General features: G+C 43.4%; 1 protein-coding gene across 1 annotated transcript; it reads right to left on the reverse strand.

The window, feature by feature from the left end:
* Positions 1–362: 362 nt before the first annotated feature.
* On the reverse strand, positions 363–17,151 carry LOC130610393 (5-hydroxytryptamine receptor 5A-like). Its single transcript, XM_057430226.1, has 3 exons — positions 16,875–17,151; positions 15,908–16,713; positions 363–1,568 (listed from the first exon to the last, which is right to left on the reverse strand). The coding sequence occupies exons 1-3, from the start codon at positions 17,149–17,151 to the stop codon at positions 1,236–1,238; spliced, it is 1,416 nt and encodes a 471-aa protein (XP_057286209.1). The 3' UTR covers positions 363–1,235.
* Positions 17,152–25,380: the final 8,229 nt, after the last annotated feature.

Below are 25,380 nucleotides of genomic sequence, written 5' to 3' on the forward strand. Positions count from 1 at the left end.
GACTGGGTTCCAGTATACATGGAAATACTTATCTTTTAATTTATTTATGTATATATTGCTGGGACATGAGTGTGAGATCGTGGAAAAACAATTTATGGCTTGATTTTGAGTCACTAGGCTTTCTGGAGTCAGTTAGAGCTGATGGCATCAAGACCTTTCTTATAGCAGGAGGCAGGTGATGCAAGCTTACATATTGTGCACTTCTCAGTAGGGTGATGGGCACAACATTTACAGTGCAAGGACCCCAGACAGTGCAGTACAGGTGATACTGACTCCTGCCAAGCAGCCACATGGTGCTGCCAGCAAACCTGATGATTGAACACGTTTGGTGTTTGTAATACAGGTGCAGACTTAGTTTTATGGTAGCATGAAACAATAACACAGACAGTCCCGCTTCACTCAGTGGTATCAGGTGTCTGCCTGGAGCTCCCCTAGGTTGAAGAAAACAGGGAGAGCCTGAGCCCTGCAGAGTGAGAGAGTACACTGCAGGTGAACACTCCATGCTAGGTTCTCCTGTGCAAGCAGTGAGAGTACACTTCCAGTAGCTCTGAATAATTTTACACTTGGCTCTAAAGTTTCATGTGACCCCAGGGAACATACATAGGTGTCCTGTATTTCACTGAGACTTCCCTTCAAGGACTGTTGCTTGCTAGAGAACACACAGCCCTTCAGTCATACTAGGGTGTGTTTCTGAGCTGCTTGTTCATCCATTTTAATTTCACATCAATTCAGCAACTGATTGAATACAGCATATTTATTCCCTTCCAAATAAATCTCAGAAATGAAGCCGGCATCTTGCCCATATCACAAACATTTCAGTACTGCTCAATTAGCAGTTCCCACTGGTGCCTCTGCTAATGAAGAGAGTGCTACAGAATGGCACCTGTAGCTGGTTAGATGAGATCAGTCCAGTTAGATTTGACAGTCATGGTATTAGACACAGACAGTGGTTCACTCGCAGACCATAACGTGTTGATTCCAAGAGCAGACAGGAGGTATTCACTGCTTCAATCTTATTTGCCAGTCCCTGGAGCAGGATATATGTATGTATTTCCAGGAGGGAACAGTAAACTGACAGTAGATTTATATCCAAGTATCTTCCATCTTCTTTTTGATTGTTCCTAAATGCCCTCAGGTAGCTCTTGTGCATGAAAACTGTACCCATCACACACATTTCCCTCAAGAAATCTCTGTATTGTGCAAGAAAAGAATAATTTTCTACTCTGTTTCCCGTTTTATCTCTGCTTTACAAAAAGGTTCTTGAAGGCACTGTTGTAATTTTTGTTAAATGCCGTATAAATGAGAGGATTAAAGAAAGAATTGGAATAGCCAAGCCAAAGAAAGATGCTTTTCCAGATGGCTGGGATGTTGCAGGAACAGAGGGGACTTATTAATTCTGTAATAAAGAAAGGGATCCAGCACAACACAAAAACTCCAATTAAGATGCCAACCATCAGAGCTGCCTTTTTCTCTTTTTGTTCTCTCCATGTTTCTCCATCTGTCTGGAAAGTGATAGTTGCATGACGAGCTGTAAACACCATCTGTGGTTCATGTGAAGCTTCCTTCACCTCAAAACAAAAGCAAACACAGATTCTTACCAAGACAGTTTGTTTGAGTGAACTATTACTTTTAAATGACAGCATGACATCTGTGCACCTACCACTAAAGGCTCCAACTCCCTTCCTTCCATGCTCAAAGAAAGAAAATGCCCCAGAGTGCCAAAATTACCAGACTTCTCATTACATTGGAAGACCTTCTGAGTGTGACTGACAATACTAAATAAAATTAAGTAGCCAATGCCATTATGTGTTGTGGGCATTCTTTCTCAGTTTACTTTACTGGATGCCTTGGTAACTAGTAAGAAATAAGGGTGGTAAGGAAGGCTGACAAAGGCAACAAAGGCAAGTGCCTTCTGCCCATCTCTAACCTGGACTCTGATGCTGCTACATGACCTTTAGGATTTCTCAGGCCTAAATCATAAATTAATTTCATTTCATGCAGGCCCTTTGGTTCACTTGCCTATGGTATTAGGAAGGGACCTGCCACATATGCCTGCTCTTAAAGCTATTTAGCCTAACTGCCTGGACACACAGCTCAGAATCCCACCTCTGGCGGGTGCAGGAGCTTGGCACTATCACTTGTTCTGCAGAAGGGACAAAGCATACCGCAACAAACTAGGCTAAATCTGCAGGATTTTTTTTCCATCAGAACTTTTTAAATGAAAGAACAGGATTTCAGTTAAAGGAAAGTTTTAAGAAATGTGTCTTATCTTTGGAAAATACCAATAGTCCATTACCCCCTAAAGAAAAAATACCATAAATGCCTGAAATAAAACTGAATACTTTGGAAAAGTAAACCCATCAAGAAGAGTCCCTTATGAAAAACAGAAGGTGGGTGTCTTCTGCTCCTTCTTGACAGAGGCTATCTCATCACAGGCACTTCTCCCTTGGGGAGAGTGACAGATCGCACCTGATGCTGCCTGGTCAATGCCAACACAGTATATGACAATGGAAGCATAAGGATGCACCTGCAATGATGCACCCTCAGGCCCTGTGCCACCATTTTGAATTAGCTCCTAAAATACTCTAGTAGTAATCAACAAAAAGCTTTGCTGGAAAGCAGCATTTTCTGGTCCTTCTTTTTCCTGTTCTGTCACCTGTCCTCTATTTCACTCAGATCTAGTCTGTATTCTGACAAAAAAACCATATTCTATTGCCAGAAAAACATGGTTTCAGACACCTTCAGTTCAAACTCTGGCTTGAGCAGAAGTTACACAAGCGAGGAGAAAACTTCAGCTACTCCAGGCTGCTGATGATGCTTCTTGTCCTCTGTCACTGAGGGCAATTCATTAATCTGTGCAGTGAATACAGCCTAGTGCTCCAGGTGGCAGTGGGGCTGGGGAAAGCAGGTTCTGGGCACAAGTTATTCCGTGCTCAGAGTCTAACCAGAAAAAGATACTTCCTTATGATTTTAATTTGAAGATTAAAGTATCTGCGAGTTTAAAGTTCTGCTACTTGCTTCAGTTATGGAGACAGTGCAATAAAATAACCAGTTTAAGGATACAATCTGAGGCTCTGAAATTTGCCTGAGTGATAATACACAGACACTGCAAGACTTTGTCATCACTCCAAAGACAGTTTGTTGTTAAATCAGCTACATATTCCACATGTATGTGCCACCTTTATACAAGCTTTATAATAGATGGAGGGCTTCTATTTGATATTAGCATAGCAACTCAGGGAAAGGGAAGCACTGGCAAAGGCTGAACAATCACTCTTCAAGATGGATATCCCTGTCTTCACCCTCAGACATGAGACACGGCTGCAAAATGTATCAGCAGCAGATTATGGGTGCAGGAAAATAATGGAGGAAAATGAAAATCACATCTGTCCTGACAATTAAAATGGGACACCCCTCATGTAGCAAGGATCACACCATTTGTCTCCAGAAAGACTTGCTCTGCACATCCTTAATCACACTCTGCAAAAGGGATGAATGTATAACACGAGGACGAATTTGTGACAAGCAACCCTGAAAGATTATGTTTTAGCCCTGAGGAATAGCTACATAAGTATGCCTCTTGGGAAGAGCCATACAAAGGACTTTGTCACTAGCACTGGGCATGGTTTGGCACTACATTTAACCTTCAACTCTTACTCAGAAGATAGAGCTTGCAGTGTGCCATATCAAATTGGAGCCTTTTTGGTACATAAGGTTTTAGAAGGCTTGTAACTGAACTGCAGAATTTACTAGTAGCAACTCTTTTATCACCTAATTATGTATTACAGGAAAAAGTCATTTAATTTATTTTTATAGAAGATACAACAGTCTTTAGGTGTTTTTCCTAATAGAACGTGTATTTACAGCCTGGCCAAGCTACCTACTGAAATCAGAGAAGTTTTCACAAACCACTGGTTGTTAGATCAGGCCTCTGAATACTAAACAGCAAGTGAAAATAGATCCTGGTATTTTTGGTAAATTACAAGACCGTAGTCAACTGCCTATCTACAGAATTTCTACTTTTTCTGTTGTAATAAATTTTTTTTTTTCCACAATTATTTTTTCACTAGTTCTATCTGGGAATTCTGAATAATGTTGTAGTAACAGTAATAATAAAGTGCAAATAGCAGCCTGGTGCTTTAGGAAAAATACTGGGATCTCTCATTGAACCTTCCGTTAAATAAACTGCGTAAATATCCCTGGCAGACTGGAGATATTTTGCTTTAATTTTCCATAAGAAATCCTTTGAAAAGGACACATAGCATGATCTTAAAAAGGCAATTAGTGTCCCTACTCAGCAAGGTCCTTCAGCCTGTGCCTTGAACAATCATGTAAACTGTGGAAGCTGCAAGAAAGCTCAGCTTTCCATGATCAGTATCTAATGCTCACCCCCTATGTTGTTTCTAACTGGACAGCCACACATGCTGTGAACAACCCTCGCTCAGTTGGCTTACCATCAGGCTCACCCACCATGACACCTGCCTCTTGGTCATTCCCAACATGGGGTACTGTTCCAAGTGCCAGCCCTGGCATGTGCCCAGCCACTTGGCAGACCTGCGAACCGCTGGCCAGCTGCTCCTGGCTTGCACTACCCCAAAAGGGATCAGACTTCACAGAGGATTTCTAGTGGGACCCTGTGCTCAGCACTCCTGTGCACAACACCCCTGTTAATGTGCCAGCTTTGCAGTTCTGTGCTCCTCCCTGCCTCAACTCCTCAGCTACTACAGGACTGCTAGCATCTCATCCCTGCTGTGGAGACAGATTCCTCAAGGAACAAGTTAACTAGATTTTTGAAGTTAAACACAGATTTAATCTTAAGTGCTGTTCATATCAGAAAATATGCATTGATATGCATCAGTTTAGAAAGGCTATAAAGCTGGTGTCTGGAGTGTAAGTCTTACTAGAAACACTGAGGGCACTGGGGTTGTTCAGTCTGGAGAAGAGAAGAATCGGGGAGACCTTGTCGCTCTCTACAGCTATCTGAATGGGGGATAGAGAGGGGAGGTGCTGGTCTCTTTTCCCGAGTAATAAGCGATAGGACAAGAGGTAATGGTCTTAAGCTGTGCCAGGGGAGGTTTAGACTGGATATTAGAAACAACTTCCTCACTGAGAGGATGATCAGGCATTGGAACAGGCTGCTCAGTCAAGTGATAGAATCACCATTCCTGGAAGTGCTCAAAAACCATGTAGATGAGACCCTTTGTGACAAGGTCTTGGCAGTCCTGCCAAGGTTGGACTTGATTATCTTAAATATCTTTTCCAACATAGTTGATTCTATGAATGCAAACTGCAAAACTGAGCAAATCCAAACTTTCATTATAATTTCAATTTTTTAAATTTTCTCTATTGCTCACTCTATGATTTCCAGCAGACTTGACTCACGTTCTTGGCCTGGCTGGTGCAAGATTATTCTTCTTTCGGTCAATTGCTGAGGTGAGTAGATTGAGAGAGGACGCCTGAAACACTGGAGTGGAGCGGGGAGAGATCAGCGTCCAAGAGCCTCAACTCAGAGCGACAAAAGCCATTGAGGAGGGAGCCTCAAGTCCTCAACAGGACTTGCCCAGGAGCCGGCAGCTCAGCTCTCGCGAGCAGTGACTCACCGGGGCAGAGGCAGCAGGCTCGGCGGCAGCTGCGGGCGGTTAAAAACCTGCACAGGGAGCCCGAGCGACCGGGAGCGCGGCGAGGCGGCAAACAGAGCAGTTTGCGCGGGCAGGCGAGTCGGGCGACCGCCTGATCAAGAGGACTCGCCTGGAGTTCAGGAGGAGGAAGGACTGCTTGCTTGTGCGGAGAGACGTAGACGGACCGATCGACCAGAGGGATCATGGTCACCACTCGATCAAAACCTGTAGTGAGGAATAACGTGGGTACCCAGGCTGAGCCTTCCTGCAGACATGCGGCTGTGCAGGTCTCTGGCTGCAGTGAATGCCTGAGCCTGGCACTTGTACTGGAGAGAGCCAGTGACACCGCTTGTGTGCAGTGTCAGCAAGTAGATGACCTGCTAAAGCAGGTGGTTGAACTGAGGGAGGAGGTAGAAAGGCTGAGAGCTATCAGAGAGTGTGAAAGTGAAATTGATTGGTGGAGCCACAGCCTAAGGCAAGGGCAGAGGGAAGTGGTTGAACAAGTGATAGATCCCCTTCCCTCCTACAATCAGATAGAAGGAGTAAACTTAAGGGACAAGGAAGTATGGAGGGAGGTCCCTCCTCAGAGAGGTAACCGAAAACCCTCACAATCCCTTCCTTCCTCGCAGTTGCCCTTGAGTAACAGGTATGAGGTCTTGGAACTACAGGGCCAGGTAAATGGAGATGGAGGGGTAGATCCATCTAGTGAGTCACCTAGGGCTTATCACTCACCCCCATGCCTTAGAACTTCCTCAAAGAAGAAGAAAGGTGGTGGGTGACTCCCTTCTGAGGGGAACAGAAGGGCCCATTTGTCGACGTGATCCATCCCACAGGGAAGTCTGCTGCCTACCTGGGGCTCGGATTGGAGATGTTAAAAGGAAATTCTCTGATCTGGTGCAGCCCTCTGACTGCTATCCGCTGCTGGTTTTTCAGGTTGGCAGTGATGAAAGTATTACAAGCAGGGCAAGGGCAATGAAGAGAGACTTCAGGGCCATGGGACAGCTGGTTAGAGGGTCTGGAGCGCAAGTGGTGTTTGCCTCCATACCTGTTACAGGCAAAGGTGAAGAGATAAATAGGAAGAGACTGCAGATTAATGTATGGCTATGGGACTGGTGCCAAAGGCAGGGGTTTGGGTTTTTCAATCATAGGCTGCTATATGAGACACCTGGTTTGCTGGTGGCAGGTGGGATACATCAGTCCCAGAGGGGGAAAAGGTTTCTGGGGCAGGAGTTAGCAGGGCTCATTGACAGGGCTTTAAACTAGGTAGGAAGGGGGAAGGGGAGATAACTGGGCCTGTTGGGGACAAGCCCAAGAGAAACATGCTAGGGCTTGAAGAATGGCAGACTAGGGAGAACTCTCAATCTATTGTTTCATTTGAGGGAAAGGGTAGTTGTTTAATCCCTGTCCTGCAGGGGGAAAAAGGGTACCTGGGCAAGAGTTAGTAGAGCTCACTCACAGAGCTCTAGGTTAGATTCGAAGTGCGAGGGGGTTGTAGCTGGGTTTGAACTAGTGGGGCAATGTTCTAGTATGAATGAAGACCAGAAGGCCTCCCGCCTTCCAAGGGTGCCACTAGCGTGCTCACCTCGCTCCCTGAAATGCCTGTACACCAATGCACGCAGCATGGGGAATAAACAGGAGTTAGAAGTCTGTGTGCGGTCTAAAGGTTATGACCTGGTGGCAATTACAGAGACATGGTGGGACAGCTCACATGACTGGAATGTGGTTATGGATGGCTATGTCCTTTTTAGGAAAGATAGATCAGCAAAGCAAGGTGGTGGAGTTGCTCTTTATGTGAAAGAGCGACTAGAATGTATTGAGTTCTGTCCAGGGACAGATGAGGAGCAAGTGGAAAGTCTGTGGGTGTGAATTAAGGGACAGGCTGGTACAGGTGGCACAGTTGTGGGGGTCTATTACAGACCTCCTGATCAGGATGAAGGAGTTGATGAGGCTTTCTACAGGCAATTGAAAGCAGCTTCACGACTACATGCCTTGGTCCTTATGGGGGATTTTAACTACCCTGACATTTGCTGGAAGACTTACACAGCCACTCACTCACAGTCTAGGAGGTTCCTCCAGTGCATTGATGATAACTTCTTTATGCAAATGGTGGACGAACCAACTAGGAGAGGAGTGCTTCTGGATCTGGTACTCACCAACAAGGAGGGTCTGGTTGAAGTAGTGACGGTCAATGGCAGCCTGGCTGCAGTGACCATGAGATGGCGGAGTTTAGGATCCTGTGTGGGAGGAATAGAATACCTAGAAAGGCCACAATTCTGGATTTCCAAAGGGCCAACTTTGGCCTCTTCAATCAATTGCTAAGGGAAGTATCATGGCAAAGGGTACTAGGTGGTAAAGGGTCTCAAGATAGTTGGTCAGCATTCAAGAACCACTGCTTCAAAGCTCAGGATCAGAGTGTCCCAATGGGTAGGAAGTCAAGTAGGGGAGCCAGGAGACCAGCATAGTTAAACAAGGAGCTGCTGGGCAAACTCATACGGAAAAAGAGAATCTATGGATTATGGAAGGAGGGGCTGGCCACTTGGGAGGAATATAGGACAGCTGTTAGAGGATGTAGGGAAGCAATTAGGACAGCTAAGGCCTCCTTGGAACTTAAATCTGCAAGTCGGGTCAAGGACAATAGAAAGGACTTCTTCAAATACATAGCGAATAAAACTAACACAAGCAGTATAAGCCCACTGCTGAATGAGGTGGGTGCCCTGGAGACAGAGGATATAAAGAAGGCAGAGGTGTTGGATGCCTTCTTTGCCTCTGTCTTTACTCCTGCAGACTCTCCCCGGGGGACCCAGATTCCTATAGCCCCGGAAGGAGTCAGGATAAAGGAGGAGTTTGCTTTGGTAGATGAGGATTGGGTTAGGGATCAGTTAAGTAATCTGGACATCTATAAATCGATGGGCCCAGATGGAATACACCCACGGGTGCTGGCGGAGGTCATTGCCGAGCCACTCTCCATCATCTTTGGTAAGTCGTGGGAAACAGGTGAGGTGCCTGAGGATTGGAGGATGGCAAATGTCACGCCGGTCTATAAGAAGGGCAAGAAGGAGGACCCGGGTAATTATAGACCGGTCAGCCTTACCTCCATCCCTGGAAAGGTGATGGAACAACTTATTCTTGACACCATCTCTAGACATATCAAGGATGAGGGGGTCATTAAGAGCAGCCAACATGGCTTTACCAAGGGGAAGTCATGTTTGACCAACCTTATAGCCTTCTATGAGCAAGTAACTAGGTGGATGGATGATGGTAGAGCAGTAGATGTGGTTTCTCTTGATTTCAGTAAGGCATTTGATACCGTCTCCCACAGCATCCTCATAGATAAGCTAAGGAAGTGTGGGCTTGATGATCAGGTGGTGAGGTGGATCAAGAACTGGTTGGAAGGAAGAAGGCAGAGAGTTGTGGTCAATGGGGCAGAATCTAGCTGGAGGTCTGTGACTAGTGGAGTCCCTCAGGGGTCGGTGCTGTTTAATATTTTCATCAATGACCTGGATGAGGGAACTGAATGTACCCTCATCAAGTTTGCTGATGATACTAAACTGGGAGGAGTGGCTGACACACCAGAGGGCTGTGCTGCCATTCAGCAAGACCTGGACAGGCTGGAGAGTTGGGCGGAGAGGAACTTGATGAAATTCAACAAGGGGAAGAACAACCCCATGCACCAGTACAGGTTGGGGGTTGACCTGCTGGACAGTAGTGAAGGGGAAAGGGACCTGGTGGTCCTGGTGGATAGGAGGATGACCATGAGCCAACACTGTGCCCTTGTGGCCAAGAAGGCCAATGGCATCCTAGGGTGCATTAGAAAGGGTGTGGTTAGTAGGTCAAGAGAGGTTCTCCTCCCCCTCTACTCTGCCTTGGTGAGGCCGCATCTGGAATATTGTGTCCAGTTCTGGGCCCCTCAGTTCAAGAAGGACAGGGAGCTGCTGGAGAGAGTCCAGCGCAGAGCCACAAAGATGATTAAGGGAATGGAACATCTCCCTTATGAGGAGAGGCTGAGGGAGCTGGGTCTCTTTAGCTTGGAGGAGACTGAGGGGTGACCTCATCAATGTTTACAAATATGTCAAGGGTGAGTGTCAGGATGATGGAGCTAGGTTTTTTTCAGTGATGTCCAGTGATAGGACAAGGGGCAGTGGGTGTAAACTGGAGCATAGGAGGTTCCATGTGAGCATCAAGAAAAATTTCTTTACTGTGAGAGTGACAGAGCACTGGAACAAGTTGCCCAGGGGGGTTGTGGAGTCTCCTACGTTGGAGATATTCAAGGCCCGCCTGGACAAGTTCCTGTGTGATGTACTCTAGGTTTCCCTGCTCTTGCAGGAGGATTGGACTAGATGATCTTTTGAGGTCCCTTCCAACCCTTAGGATTCTGTGATTCTAATAACTATCAGCCCCTAGGACCAAATTGTCAAGACTGTTTGTCATAAACCAGCCCACAAAAAGTATACTGAAAGTAAATTAACCTACTGTAGGCAAACACTGTTGAGGTACACAGTGCTGGCACGGGACCCATGCTCAGGGATTCCTCCCCTCATGCAGGCATGAGGCAATCCACTGCAGTTTGGCATTGTCTGAACATGAGCACAAGCCAAAAAGACTATGTAGTTGTTAGTCAAGATATCTGACTGTTATTGCTGTGCCACATGGAACAAAGGACAAGCCCAGCCCTTTACCTCCATTTTGGGCCTATTGATGAGCACTAGTGAGCAGGCTGCGACAGGGGAAAAGGCGACTGCAGACTGCAAATTAAAACAATCTGTTAAGATGTCTTAGTTTACACTGGGCACATCTCTCTTATACGAGCATCTCTGCACAGCGTTGCACACTGTTCTCACTCAGTCACTAGCAACACACTATGCCTTGGGCACAGATTTCCTTACATCCACCCAGGCTCTATTCCTGGAGTGCTACAAGTCATGAGCAGTGGGGAAAAAAGCTGGTATGAAAAGACTGCTATTCTGAGGCCAGAATTAGGTTCTGAATTCATTACATCAGCTATTTCACAGAACCACAGAATGGTTGAAGCCAGATCACCTAGAGCACATTGCTCAGGATCATGTCCAGACAGCTCTTGTGTATCTCCAGAGAAGGAAGGAGACTCCACAACCTTTCTGGGTGACCTATTCCAGCACTCAATCACCCTCACAGTTCAGGTGGAACCTCAAGTTTCATTTTCTACTCACTGCCTCTTGTCCTGTTGTCTGGTACCACCAAGAAGAGTCTGGCCTCATCCTCTTGACACCTTCTCTTAGGATATTTACACACACTGTAAGTGTGTAAGTATCTGTACACTCTGGGCCTTCTCTTGTTCGGGCTGAACAGGTGCAGCTCCCTCAGCCTTTTCTCATATGAGAGAAGCTCCAAGCCCTTAATCATTCTAGTAGTCCTTTGCAGGACTTGCTCCAAGAGCAACAGGCTCTGAGAAGTGCAGAGATGACCACTTTCCAGTCAGAGTATCATAAAGAGTTAAATGAAGGGAAAGAGCTCTCAAGGACAAATTATTCCACAGACAGAAAGGAATTCTGGGTTAGTTTCAGAATTCATTCTTCTATAGATTGATCAGCAATTATTGTTCAATGCCACTTCTGCCATTTGTTTCCTCCCAGTAAATTACTGCTACTGAATGGCTGTATGTTCCTAGAGCCATTTGCTCCCAATTCCTGTGTTCCTAACAAAGTTATAAAAAATATGCCACCACGGAGTTCTGATGAAATCCCTTGATTTAAAGTGTTCCTTATAGCTTTAAAGATTGTTGTTAATGATCCTTCATATCAGGTACTGTGCATGTGTTTGTACTGTACCTCCAGAGTTTCCAATAACAGAACAGTAAAGGTGATAAACATCAATCAAATCTGACTACAAGTTCAGAGTTTTGTGGATTACCATGTGATTCAGCAGAGATGGTTCCTACCTCAGTGTAGCTTTGGCAAACTTGAAACAAGAACACAAGAAAATGAAATGCACAGCAAAGGATCAAAACATAGGAATGCCTACACTTTCTTGGATGCTCCAGCAATATGACAAACAGTACATTTGATAGGGAAGAGAACACCTGCTTTCTGTCACAGCATTTTCTATTGCTGTAAGCAGGAGTAACTGCATTTTTCAAGGAAACTGCTAGCCATTTTGCTTCCTGCCTCACTTTTCTCCTATCTGACATCAAGGAAGCTGGAGAGGGACTATTCATGAGAGACTGTAGTGACAGGACAAGGGGCAATGGGTTCAAACATAAACAGGGGAGATTAGGTTAGATATAAGGAAGAAATTCTTTACCATCAGGGTGGTAAGGCACTGGAACAGGCTGCCCAAGAAGCTGTGAATGCTCCATCTCTGTAAGTGTTCAGGGCCAGGTCGGACAGAACCTTGAGCAACCTGATCTAGTGGAAGGTGATCCTGCCTGTGGCCCATGGACCTCAATGATCCTTAAGGTCCTTTTCAACCCAAACCATTCTATGATTCTATCATCTGCTCCCAGTTTTCTGGGCAGTTGCACTTTGCTTCCTGACCCATCTCCTCTACTTATACAGTCATAGGCAGAAATAACAAAAGGAAGGCCTGCAACTCCTCCAGAGGAGAATCTGTTTTCTCTCCCATATGGTCCATATGGGTGGTAAAGGCCAGCAGGCCAAGGTGTAGAACAGCACTACAATGTTGGAGCTCTGGGTCCTGATACTACCTAAAATGGGAAGGAGTCTCACAAAACTGGTAAAGGTTTGGCCCAGGCTTAATTACTCATACACTATACAAGGTACTTAAGAGGGGAGAAAGGAAAAATCAAGCAAACAATCAAAACCCACAGCCATCAACAGAACTTGATTTTTAACTCTTCACATGACTTTGAAATTGCTACATGTAAATAATCCTGATGTACAGATTCTGCCATCCTTGGTTTTGCCATGCAAAACCCGTTACAAGTGACTTCACTGATTTAAAAGGGCACTATCCAGCAGGATCTGCTGTTTTTCAAGCAGTCTCATTTATTTCAATTGGACTACTTACGGAGAGAATCATTACCTGCTGTCAACAAGGTGTGACAGAGTATAGCTATCTATCAGTGATGGTATGTCACTAGTTTTTTTACGAGGCTCACTCATGTCAGTATTGACTGTAGAACTCACTTTTTACGGAGTTCCATAATTACAAAAACCAGTCTTATTTAGGGTCCCAATTCTGCCTTTTTTTTTTGTTTCAAGAGAAAGTAAGAAACAAGCTCTCATTCAAACTAGAAGCACCTCAGATGTTTCATGTCCATGTCTCTCAGCTGATTTTAACACTTCAAAAAGTGTTTTTCAAAAGCATAAATAAAATTTTAACCAAAAATTACTCAAAATAGTTATTTCGTAACTATCCTATTCTGCACCTCTGTAACAGCATAGAAACATAACTTACATATGCCAACTCTCAGCTCAGAGACAGTTGCCCTTCCTGTATGTGTGTGTGTTTGCATACATATATATATGTATATATATACATATATATACACAGTGACAACCTGCAAAGCACTTTGGTGCCTGGCTCTGTTGGCTGGAAGGCACTGTACAAAACATGAAGGTACTGTCATTATTGTTCCACTTGGTGCATCGGTTTCTTCAAGGCATTTCTACGGGCAAATGACCTCATCATGTCCTCTTTATAGTAACTTGCTAGAACCAACCAGCTATACTGTCAGGTCTACTTCATGCCATAAACTGCAGTTCTGGCACACAGTTCCAATTCAGCGCTACCTGACAGCTAATTCCCGAGTGCAACGCAGATGTCTCTCCCAACAGGGATTACTGCTGTTCCTCCTCACCTCCAGCCTGGAAAGCACCGCCAGCCTTTGGCATTGACTGCTGAAAGCCCCTCTGATGTTACTCAGATCAACTAGCACAGGGCACCCAGAGAGAACACTGACATAGACACAGAGGGCACATTGCATCCAGAGTAACAGTGACAGAAGAAAACTGTTCCAAGCATGACAGGTGAGCATTCTCAGAGAAGAAAGGCAGCAAAGAAAGCAGAGGTAGGAGAGATATTAAGGGAGAAAGAAATGGAAAATTAGAGTGAGTTGATGGGCAAAACAACTGGAACAGAATGTACCCCATAAGAGAGGATAGAGCTGATGCTGACAGCCTAATAACCCTTGCATGTGCAGCAAAGATGCATCACCTCATCAGGTTTGCCACATACCCTGACAATGTCATCTTTGTGTTTTAATGTCAAAAAAAATCCTGTTCCTATAAGCTTAAATGAGATCAGGATAAAACTTGGTAACTCTGTCTTTTAAGGAAAGAAAACTGCAGAGGCAGGAATGCCAGCTCCCTTGATTCATGGGTTCATTTAATGCACACGTGTACAGCTGGGCATCACCTTTTCCTTTAGGTGAGGAGTAAAGGTTTGCATCTGGATCACAAAGGTCTTTTTATTTAAGCCAGCAAATGAAGCTGCTGGGACAATGGGGAAGGTTGCCACTAGACACTGATTGCAGATTCAAGAATCACTGTTATAAAAGAAGTTAGCATGTCTATCACTGCCAGTACAAGAAAGATGAACTACTGGCTTGAGCATTTGCTGGTGTTGGAATAACAGCTACAATGTCAATCCCTCCAAAATGGGGATTCAGCTCACAGGAACATTTTTGTCAGGACAGCCTAAACTACCTCCTAGACACTACATCAGCAAAAAGCACTCACCTGCCAGCTTAGCTGTGCTCACACAAGGGATTTGCAGACAGAACTATGACAATTAGGAGTCAGACTCTTTCTTGATAAACTGACATACCAACAACGTGTCTCTGTATAGGCTAAAACTTCAGCAGCAATGCCTCAGCTCATTTAGCTTCCCAGAATCTTAGATTGGAAGCAACTAGTCCTGTATGAGTACGTGTGTATGTAAAACATCAAACATGCAAAAAAACACTACAAATACACAGCTAGCTTTTGTGCTTGGGAAGATTAAGTCCAAGCAATACATTAGTCATACTTAAAATAACTTGGAAATTTGGTGCAAACCAGGGGATGAAGGCCATACGAAGAACAAAAAGGAATGCCACTAGAGGAGACACCCTCATCTGACACATTTTGTGCTTTTACATGGAAGACAGCTTCATAAATCAGTTTACATTAAAAACGTCCTCAAGACATTACAATCCAATCTGCAAGTCTGACCACATATAATTGCCAGTGCTGTCACCTTTTGCTAGAATCAGGGGACACAACCCACAGACTTTTTATCTGTGATCATAATAACATGATTCTTACCATGAGTGCAAATCAAAGTTAGAAGAATTCAGCAGAGGAGTGACACGGCAGGATTAACCCCAACTGAACAGAAGGATTCCATGTCTCTTTAGGTATCTCTAACATCCACGCAGCTCATGTTTTGTCCAGGAACTGGACTTAGCAAGTACAAGCAATCATAAAAACATACTGTAAAGAAACATTTCCAGACGTAGGAGTAAGAGCACGTGACAGAAAGACCAGTTTACAGAGAGTAAAGCACCAAGCACCCTGACAACATGACATAGGTCACAGCGTCATCATGCAGAGAACTTGACTTAATGGGACACAAGGGGTCAACTCCAACCCCTTTCCTGTCCACTAGCTGTATCCCCAAAATGAATGAAACCTCGAACATGACGAGGGCTTTGTGGGATTACAGGCAATGTCTGGGATAAGGAGGAGGACATGGTTTTTCAGACAGCTGGTAATTTTACGATAGAAACAATTGCTCATTGCTTCAACACTATGTAGGGAGCAGTATGTCCCCAGTATTCAAGGTAATTTAGCCCAAGTACATAAAGTGTCTTACTTGCTGGCTAACATCTACTCAGACGCTGATAGATACTACACAAACGCATACACATTTTTCTATAGCCATGCTGGCTGAAAAATGTGTATGCATTTACTCTGTACACAACCTAGGAACCTGATTATGTATCAGTCTACCCCACTAACACTGTAAAACATAAAGAGGAAAAACCCCAAGGAATAGCAAATTCAGACTAAAGACATGACTTTTAAATGGCTCTCCAGACAGGTGAACGCACCTGTCACTTACTCCTATGGCACACTTAAGAAAAAAATGAGAATAAAACTCTTCTCTGGCAGTGGTGCTTTTTCACTATCTAGTAACTGCTCATGTGGAGTCTGTAACAGAGCTAACTCACACAAGACCCCCATGACATGTCTCAAGTCACTGTGCTGAAACCACCAATGCACGGGTGCCCACTAGGAGCAGATGAGAAGTAGAAGCCCAAGTGCCTGGGTGAAGCACTGGGGACTCTCTTTCCCGTTCCCCACGCTTACCTGGGCAGCCTCGGGCAAGGGCACCACGGCGTTCCTCCTGCGGCCCCGCACACGGAATTTGGCCGCCTTGTAGATCTTCCAGTAGACAAAGAGCACCACGCATAGGGGCAGGTAAAAAGCCCCGCCAGTGGAGAGAATGGTGTAGGAGGGCTCTTGGCTGACCTGGCAGCGCTCCTGCTCAGGGCTGTACGTCTCCCCCCAGCCAAAAAGGGGGGCAAGTGAGATGGCAGCGGACAGCGCCCAGGTGAGAGCGATCATAACGTTGGAGATGCGGCGGCGGGTGAGTAGTGTGTACTCCAGGTGGCGGGTGATGGACCAGTAGCGGTCCAGGGCGATGGCGGTCACGTTCCAGATGCTGGCCGTGCAGCACAGCACGTCGAAGCAGACCCACACGAGGCACAGTGCCCGTCCCAGCCGCCACCGCCGCCCAGCTGACAGCTCCTTCACCAAGCTCAGTGGCATCACCAGGGCTGCCACCAGCACATCTGACACTGCTGTGGAGGCCACAAGATTGTGGGGCACCCGGTGGAAAGCTTTCACTCGCAGGATGGTTGCCAGCACCAGCAGGTTCCAGAGAAAGGTGGCCACAGTCAGGAGCACCAGCAGGGTCAGAATGAGGATGGTGAAGATGGAGAAGGGCTCCCGGCCCCTCCACGTGCTGCTGCTCACCAGCGCAGAGGCAGCCGAGGAGGTGTTGGTGTCCACGACAGATGATGAGGAGTTGGCACCCATGCTGGCCTGACACTGACCCTGTGGGGTGCAAGGGCTCAGAGTCTCCGCCGTGACAGGGACCGGGCTCGGCCCCTCTTACGCACACGAACACTCTTCCCCTATCCAGGCCGCCTGCCGCCTCAGCGCCGTCCCTCGCACCGCTGCCGGAGACCGGGAGCTCACACCGCGCCTCCCCTCAGCAGCCGCCCGCCTCTTCAACGCAGCCTGCACCCCCCGCAGTGGCGCCGCCGGTCACCCGCCTCCGCCCGCGCCCGCCGCTCCTCACGCCAATACCGGGCAGCTCTGGTGCCGCCAAGGAGGGTCGCCGGGGCCGCGGCGAGGGGCACGCACGGGGAGGGCGGCACAGCTGTTGCCGCCCCGCCCCAGCGGCCGTCTCGGGGGCTGTGGCGGACACCCTCTGCGGCGACCGGCCCTCTCGGCTGAGGGTGGAGCCCCCGTCTCCGGGGTCTCCTCTCCACAGGCCCCATGAGGTGACGGGACACCCTCTTCTCCTCAGGGCTGCTTCCCGCCATGTTCTTCTCAGCGCTCCCACCGGAGCGTCTCCTCGCCTCGAGCAAGCGGCGCCTTCCCTGCAAGGTTGGTGTCGGTTTTAGTGCTGAACGCGAGTTATTTCTAGGCTGCAGCATTTAAATGGGATTTTTTCCAGTTAGAAAAAAAAAAACAAAACAAACCAAAAAACAAAAGAAAACCATCACTGAAGTTCGCTTAAATTTTTAAGTGGCCGGGAACATCTCTGTCCTTGCGTGTGTTCGGGGCAAGTTTATGGCACGGTTTCTTCAGGCAGATGCCCAGCCTCTGGAAAACATCCCTTCTCCTGGACCTTTCCAGTAACTGCCTTCAAAACCAAAGTTTTTAAAAGATAATTTCAAACCTGTTGCACAGTCTCTTTTGACGTCTGTAACAGATGTTAACAGGGTGTTATGCATAAAGGAGACACAGCAATGAGCTTTGCCATTTCCTGAGTAATAAATGGTGACGAGTGAGAAGATTGTAGAGCAACCTGGGTATTGTATTTGAAGTGTGTTTAAGGTATTATACCTACGGCCTTTGGGAGGTGTCCTTTATCTTCTGCCTGCTTTCGTTCCTGGCGGTCCTTTACAACCTGTAACCATCATTTTCACCTGCTTTGTTTCCCCTTAGTCTGTTACTAGGACAATTTCAGTGGGAGTTACTGGACAAAACACAGGCTCTTTACCAGGTTGTATGGTGGTGTTGAGAGATCTCTAAAGTTGTTTGAAGTTGTTGGGCACCATTAAATAAGCTCAGAGAAGGTTAGTGATGTTTGTTTCCTTGCAAGTAACAGCGTACCTGCCATCACAGACTGTAATGGAGTAGATTTTGGAGACAGGAGGTTGCTTGTTTTTGAAGTAGAGAAGGACTATTTTCTGGGTCAGAATAGTCTTGTGTAAATGAATGCTGCTCAAATCAATGTTCTTCACTTGCATTCACATTCACTGAAGAAACCATCTGACAAAACACAAACCTCTAGCACCACTGTGTTATCTAAGGCAAGCAGCATCCAGCTTTCCTTACTCAGGGTTCCCAAATTCAAAAGCTGGAACAATTATTACAGAAATGACAGACAATGGCTATAGTCAGAATAACCAGGCTGTTTTGCTGCTTAACTTTGGGATGCCACTTCACTTATTAGATAAACAAATTATATATTTCCCAGGCTCTTAATGCAGACATGATTTTAGCTGCTCCTTCCTATAGTAATTCTAACAAGTGATCTAGTGTAAGCCAGCAGCAAAGAGAAGAATATCTGCATTACTTATCAGCTTTTATTATTAGGAAAAGAAGGACTTCTGAGTGGTGAATGTCTCACATTTTGCCTGTTGAGCTTCTAATAGGTAGAATCTGACAGAGCTTGTCAAGAAAAGTCTTCACAATACTGCCGCAAGTTGAATGTAAAGCAGCATCTGAAACCATTAGGCACTGGTGAAAATTTGTCATGGTTGGGAAACCATATGTGACTGCTTCACAAGCAGCTTTCAGTGCTTTGTCTTTATATTACTCCTTTTTGACTTGTGTCTTGTTTTGTTTTTAAAATGTCAGCTAAAGAATTACTGAACAACACTTAATTCCTTTAAAAGGCACCCAGGCCTAAAAGCAGTAAGGGAAACAGGCAGGTAAAAAAGTCTTTTAACTTCTAAATGTTTCAACAATAATCAGTTCTGTGAACTTAATAAAGGAATAGAAGAATCTTGTCACAATTTGAATAACTCAGCTATTAAAGAATGACTGCAAACAACAAAAACATAGACTAACTGACATAGACTAACTGCAAAAAGTTTCATGTTTAGGAGCCCATATTGGCCAAGATATGATTCATTTGTGCCTGCTCCTGCAAGAAATGAGGTTGTCTTTTCCTTGGGTAAGGGATGTTCATTTGTGGGTTGTGGCCTACCATTAAAACAGGCCAGATTATTTCAAAGCCTTCCTTTCCTAGAAGATGTGTGTCCCATCCCTCTACTCCTATTTATTATGTGTAACGTATTTATTATGTACCACATCCTGATAGTTATTTTTCAGTTCACACGTAAAGTGTGTTGAAATCCCTTCTTTTTCCTCCCTGAAATAACCTAGCTGAAATAACATAGTCCTGTAATACAGAGGCTTGAATAAAGTCTCAAATGGATTAATTTTTTCTTGATAATTACTCCACTGCTGTCTTGTCCTGTGAATGCAAAAGCTTAGTAGTGCTCCTCAAAGATTGCTATGGCAACATGTTATGAAGGTCTCAGAAACCAGGGTATACTTTGAAAAAGAGAAGAGGAAATTTTAAAATTGAGGAGACTTGCATTTATTCATGTATTCTTAATAAAGAAAAAGCAAATATTGCATGAAATGATAAAAAAGACAAAACTAAAACACACTCATCTACTGAAATTAAAGGAGGACCTAGTTTACTTTTAAGTACAGTTAAAGTATTACAAGTTGCTGTCATGTGAAAGTACAGTGAAAACAATAAAAATCTGTTCTTTCATTCACAGATATATTTTAATGACTTCAGAAACTACATTCTGTGTCTTCATAGTTTCTTATTCAATGAAGTATGGCAGTGTGTATCCTCAAAAGATAACTGATATTACCAACTGGTTCATTGCTCTTAAATAAGCAAATAAATATGTGACTAAGGGCTTGGTGCTAGGTGATAGAATTAACAGTAAATACAAAATAACATCATCTTCTCTTCTGGATGTTTGGAGCTTTGTGGGCTGAAATGTTTGAGGGATGCAAAACACAAGATGGTGTTTTGAAAGTCTAAGAGTAGAAATACTTCTGTATCTGCTTGTAAGTCTAAGGGTAGAGTTACTTCATATCTTCCTTTGCATCCATTCTTACTTTTCCCTGGTGACCAGAGAACTGCTGAGAAAAGGACTTGTGACAAAGGTGAGGAATGGCAAAACATACTTCCTAGTCCTTACTGCCTTACCAAACACCACCTGCAACTCATTCTTTTGGCTGCTGATTTTGAAATAAGTCTCCTCAGACTCAGTCTTGTCATAATGATTAGACATTAGGAAGAAGTTCTTTACTGTGAGGGTGGTGGGATGCTGGCACAGGTTGCCCAGAGAAACTGTGGCTGCCCCATCTCTGAAAGTGTTCAGAGCCAGGTTGGACGGGGCTTTGAGCAACCTGATCTAGTGGAAGGTGTCCCTGCCTATGGCGGTGAGGTTGGAACTGAATGATCTTTAAGGTCCCTTTCAACCCAAACAATGCTTTGATTTTTATAATTTTTTTTTTCCTGTCAGTCTGTAAGTTCCTAAATTAGTATAAGCCTCCCTGCATGCTCAGAATTCCTGTCTGAGCTCCCCTTTGTGCAGTTGGGCTGAAGAAGTGACTGTCTTCACCAGACAGCAGCTACTCATGCCAGCATCACTATAGCTCTGTTTTCGAGCACTTTCAAGGACATCATGCTGCTTAGGAACAGCTCTGGAGGATGATAATTCATCCAGATAACAGAATTTCGATTAATTATGTGAAACAGTGCTGTATTTTTATAGCAAATTATAAAATTTAAATATAGTTCACATTTTTCAGGAGTTTGCTTTTATCTGCTAGAGATGGCAGATTATTTTTAGACCATTACAAAGGGACTACACTGAAGCTGACCATTTTAACTCAATTTTCATTTTTTGTTTTAGTTAGAAAAGTCCTGTGGCAGCTTCTAATAAATGCAGTTTTATTCCATCCTCTGTTCTCTGCTAGCTCTTTAAGAGAAAACCAGACTCCTTTATAAAGCATTTTTCACAAAACTAACTTGTATAAATACTGCACTTAATTCAATAAATATGTAGAAAAATTGCAGCTCAAAGGAAAAACAAACTTTCAAAAATCTTTTAACAGTGGTTTCCATATTTTTACGATTATAAATTTGATGAAGAATCTAGATGTCACAGAAATGCTAGCTTGTATTAATTTTAATGAGAAAATCTTTGACAGAATAATTTCCATTCACATCAGCTTTATGTAACCTATGAGGATGTGAGCCACTAAGTGCGAAGTCTGCAAACACAAGGGCTAGTTAGCAAAGATCCGTATAGATGCATGAATTAGGTTTGCCACAGGGGTGTGTGCGTGCGTTTCAACAGATAATGAGCCCAAGTGCAGCTAAGGCCAACACAGGAATACAAAGTATATATAGTGGCAGATCTACTAACATTAGGCTTTCCTGCTCTTGGAGCAGCTGCGTACAAAACCCCCTCAACTAATAATCTACAGTTGAGTAAATCTAATTTGTTTGACCTAGACTGTTGGCTTCTGCTACTGCTAACTTCTGGATTTTAATATTTTTTAGTGTCAAAGTTATTTAGGAATCTACATCTACTGATTTCTATTTTAATTGGTGTCCAAGAAAGTTGCAGTGCCCAAATGCCTTGAATTCTCATTCTAGCTCACTTCAGACATGTGCAGCAACTGTTCTCACATTTTATTAAGTTCAGTAGAAAAAGCATTCACAAAATGTTCCCCATACGGGCCACCTATTACTACTAATTAACTCCACTGGCATTATAATGTAGAGTGAATGTAAAGCAAGGTCTTTGTATGAATTTGTCATGGATACAGGTCTGGAATAAGTGTGTGTGGCAGTTATTTTTCTATGCAGTACTTTTGAATAGACAAGTTTAATACCCATATTCAAAGAAAGAATTGTTTGGGTAAGTTTAAGGTTAATTAAAACCTATATACACTATTGATTAGTTTGCACCTGAAATAGCATTGGTGCTACCTCACCTCGAGTAGACAATCAGTGTAGGTTCCTTCCAACTGAAAATATTCTCTTCCGTATTCTTACTTAAAAATGATACCTTGCTCAATTTATGTAGAAACTGGGACAAAAAATTGTGGAGAGTTTACATAAAGTTATAGCATATAATTGTAAAGCACCAGAAAAAGATTAATAAAATTTTGCACTGAAATGGAAAATGCAATGTTTAAATAATAATTTTGCACTTAATATAGATTTGTTACAGGCTGTTTGCAGCTAGGGCTTAGTACAGGTCAAGGATTCTTTTCCTGGTATTAAAGAATTACCTGTTGTAGTACATTTCACTATTTTGCTAACTTTCCCTCTGCCACAATTAAGATAGGAATGTAAAGATATAGGTAAATAAAATTTCTACGGAAAAATTGTTTTACCGTTTTTGTGTTTTTGTTTGTGTTTTGTTTGTTTTGTGTTTGTTTTTAAAGCAATGTCATTTTGGGACTACATTTATCATCTTAATTACATCTTGTACCTATTAGTGTTACTATGTAGCTTCATAAGTTCATTCTCAGGTCTCTTAATAACAATCAGAGCAAGGTGCTGGGCAAAACAAGACTGAAGTCTGTTTTCCCATACAGAAGGGGTTTTATTAATTAGAAATGACCATGTACCAAGAACACTTATCCAAAGCTTATAAGGAGGACTCAATAGTTCTACAAATTTACATGGTCTGTCAACCCCTATGAATGAACATCTAGCTTTAGTTACGTCAAGGAACACATTTAATATTCTTGTAATTCTCAGCATTCACAGGTGATTGCAACCACTCATAGATAAGGAGCTTAGAAAGCCCTAAGAAGCTAAACATCTTCAGATGACAACCAAAAGAGGAGCATCTGGAAGAAGTTTTGGAACTGTTGTACAGGATTTTACAGAGCCTATGATTTTCTTCTTTTTAATTCTGGGCAACTGGGGAAAAAATAGTAGATAGCTATGTTTTTCAGTGCTGTAGCTTACGAAAGTGTTTGGGAAGATGAACTGCTATTGTAGAGGATGCTCAGATACTTTTTTGAGAGGTGAATGCAGTTCTTAAACTGGATGACACCGATACAACAAAGTGAGTGTGTGTCTAGACAGCACCCCAATTTTCCATTTGTCTTCCATTCTCTTAATGGCACCCTTCCTCTACCTCTTCTCACAACTCCGTATCAAAAGTTTATTGTGGTGGGTAAGAGGAGAAAAATAAAGGTAATCTCTTCCCACGTGGCTGTGCAATAAAGAGATTTGACACAAGCAACATTATAGTATTTATGACTTTGATGCAAGCCAGCAGTTTTGTTCAAGTGGCTGGATTCTTATTGTCAGGGCTCAAAATCTTCAATAAATCTAGAGCAAACAAAAGCATTGCAGTTACATGAATTCTCCTGTCAAGCCAAGCAGCTAAAATACTGAGAAAATCAAGCTAGTAGAGCAAAAGTCATGAGCAGGGGACATTTTATCCTGCATGCTTAGCCAGTTCATTCTAGAATTATATCAGCATTGTTTGTTTGCAAAAACCAACCAACCGACCAGCCATAAGCCCACCTTTTAAGTACTAATAATTGACTCTTTTCTAGTTGTTAGATCTCCATAAAACCCCTTGGAAGTTTTGATGGGATTGTAGTAGCTGGACAATTGTCTCCTAGGCAGAATGGTGGTAGAACGAAAGAGTTACAGACCTGTGCTGTGTCCTGTCAGTACAATACCTTCCTTATAGTGACAAATTGGAGACCTCTACTAAAATGTTATTTTGTTTAATCATGTTCTTTTTGTTCTTCCTCAGATTACTGGCTTGAAAGCAAATCTTTTAGTTTCTAAAGCTTTGGTAGGTTACTTAAATTGAGCTATCAACTCATGCATGAAACAAAAAGCCTAATTACTGTCAAAACATAAACCTATTTACAGCAGATCAAAGTATATATCATTTTCTCAAGTATTGTTGCTCTGCACCGTCAATAAACTTGCCCTTTACCTGTGACATTCACTCTGAAAAATTTGATGGCAACACTTTCTGACTAGTCTTGTGCTTGTCTGTAACTTGGCAGCATTATGGCACATAAAATTCGTATCATGACAAGGTTTTTCATGATTATGAGCAGCAGCTTGGCAATGGAATTCTCCTTTATGGGCCTGTTCCAAGAACTGTCAGAAAAATCTTCCAGTTCAAGCAGGACAGTTTTGATCACCCCCTTAAGTGGTTTAAAGCGTCCAATTTCTTTGTCAAGGTTCTCAGAAAACAAAGGCAATTTCTCAAGGCACACGGTATTAGTCCCTAGCCTATCAATCACTGTTATGAGACAAGCCTTGAGAATCTGATGGCTGAGGTCTATTAACTGCTCACAAGATTGATAACAGGGTAAGGTGCAAAGGAAACGCTGGATTTCCAATCAGCTTGCAATCTTCTAAAGTTCTTGCAATACCATCATAAAATAGATGCAACTCGATACACAGAGATGTTTCATCAAACTGTTTTTCATATATGATTCTATAAACAAAGAGAAAGGTGACTAACTGCATATGCACAAGGTAGGAAGCTGAAGCTCTTCTCAATTCCCACTTAGTCTCAGCGCAGGAAATCTGGTTAATCAGGAAATCACAGTGTGATGTAGCTACTACAGACTGTGCAGCCATTATACATGTATGATGTTTAAATAAGTGTTGTCTAGAGAAATACCACCCAGTCTTTCAAATACTTCTTTGTATTAGGGTACATAAGAGAATGCAAACTAAATACATCAGGGGGGAATTGTGGGGACTTGTGCCTTGTATCATTAGAAATTGACAATGCCTCAACTCTTTCAAGAAAATTAGGTATTTCCCCCCCCAAGATGATCTATTCTGAGGGTAAGAAATGAAGTCTGCCAATGTTCTGCAACACTTCAGTACACATATCATAGTTTTAAATCTGACATATTACTTCAAAAGACCTAAGGAATAAAAGTCCATTTGATAGTGGAGTAACTACGTATGATTTTGTATTCCTCATTGGTCCTGAGTTATGTTTTAAATCTAAATTAAAAAATGTTTTACTGTAATCACATGGGCCCAGATTTCCGGATTCTGTGACATTTTAGTCTTTCTCTGCATTGATGTATACTTTTTAAATACTACTGCCCAACACCACTGTAGCCTCAGGAGAATACTCACCTACAATGGTCAAGCTATGAAAATAATAATGTATATAATACAATTACTCTACTTTTGCCTATTCTTTTTGTAGCCTTCATTTTGTTCTGTTTGCGATGTCTACTCCACCCTCTTCCATTTCAGTTTATTTCTCCATCAACATATCCTACTATATTTATAACCCATTTCACTTATCAAGTCTCTCCAGCACCCCAATCCTGTGGTAGTATTTTAACTTTGCTCATTACTGATCTGATAAACTAAGACTAAAAGGCACTTTTATAATTTATGAGATACAACTGCAAAAATTCTCACTCCATCAAGGTTATGGAACATTTGAAAAAACATCATCTGGGCCGTGTGC

The sequence above is a fragment of the Pezoporus wallicus genome, unplaced genomic scaffold (genome assembly GCF_028554395.1).
Source record: "Pezoporus wallicus isolate ANWC-B61680 ecotype Strahan unplaced genomic scaffold, APGP_CSIRO_Pwel_v1 contig_5261, whole genome shotgun sequence".
Lineage (NCBI taxonomy): Eukaryota > Metazoa > Chordata > Aves > Psittaciformes > Psittacidae > Pezoporus > Pezoporus wallicus.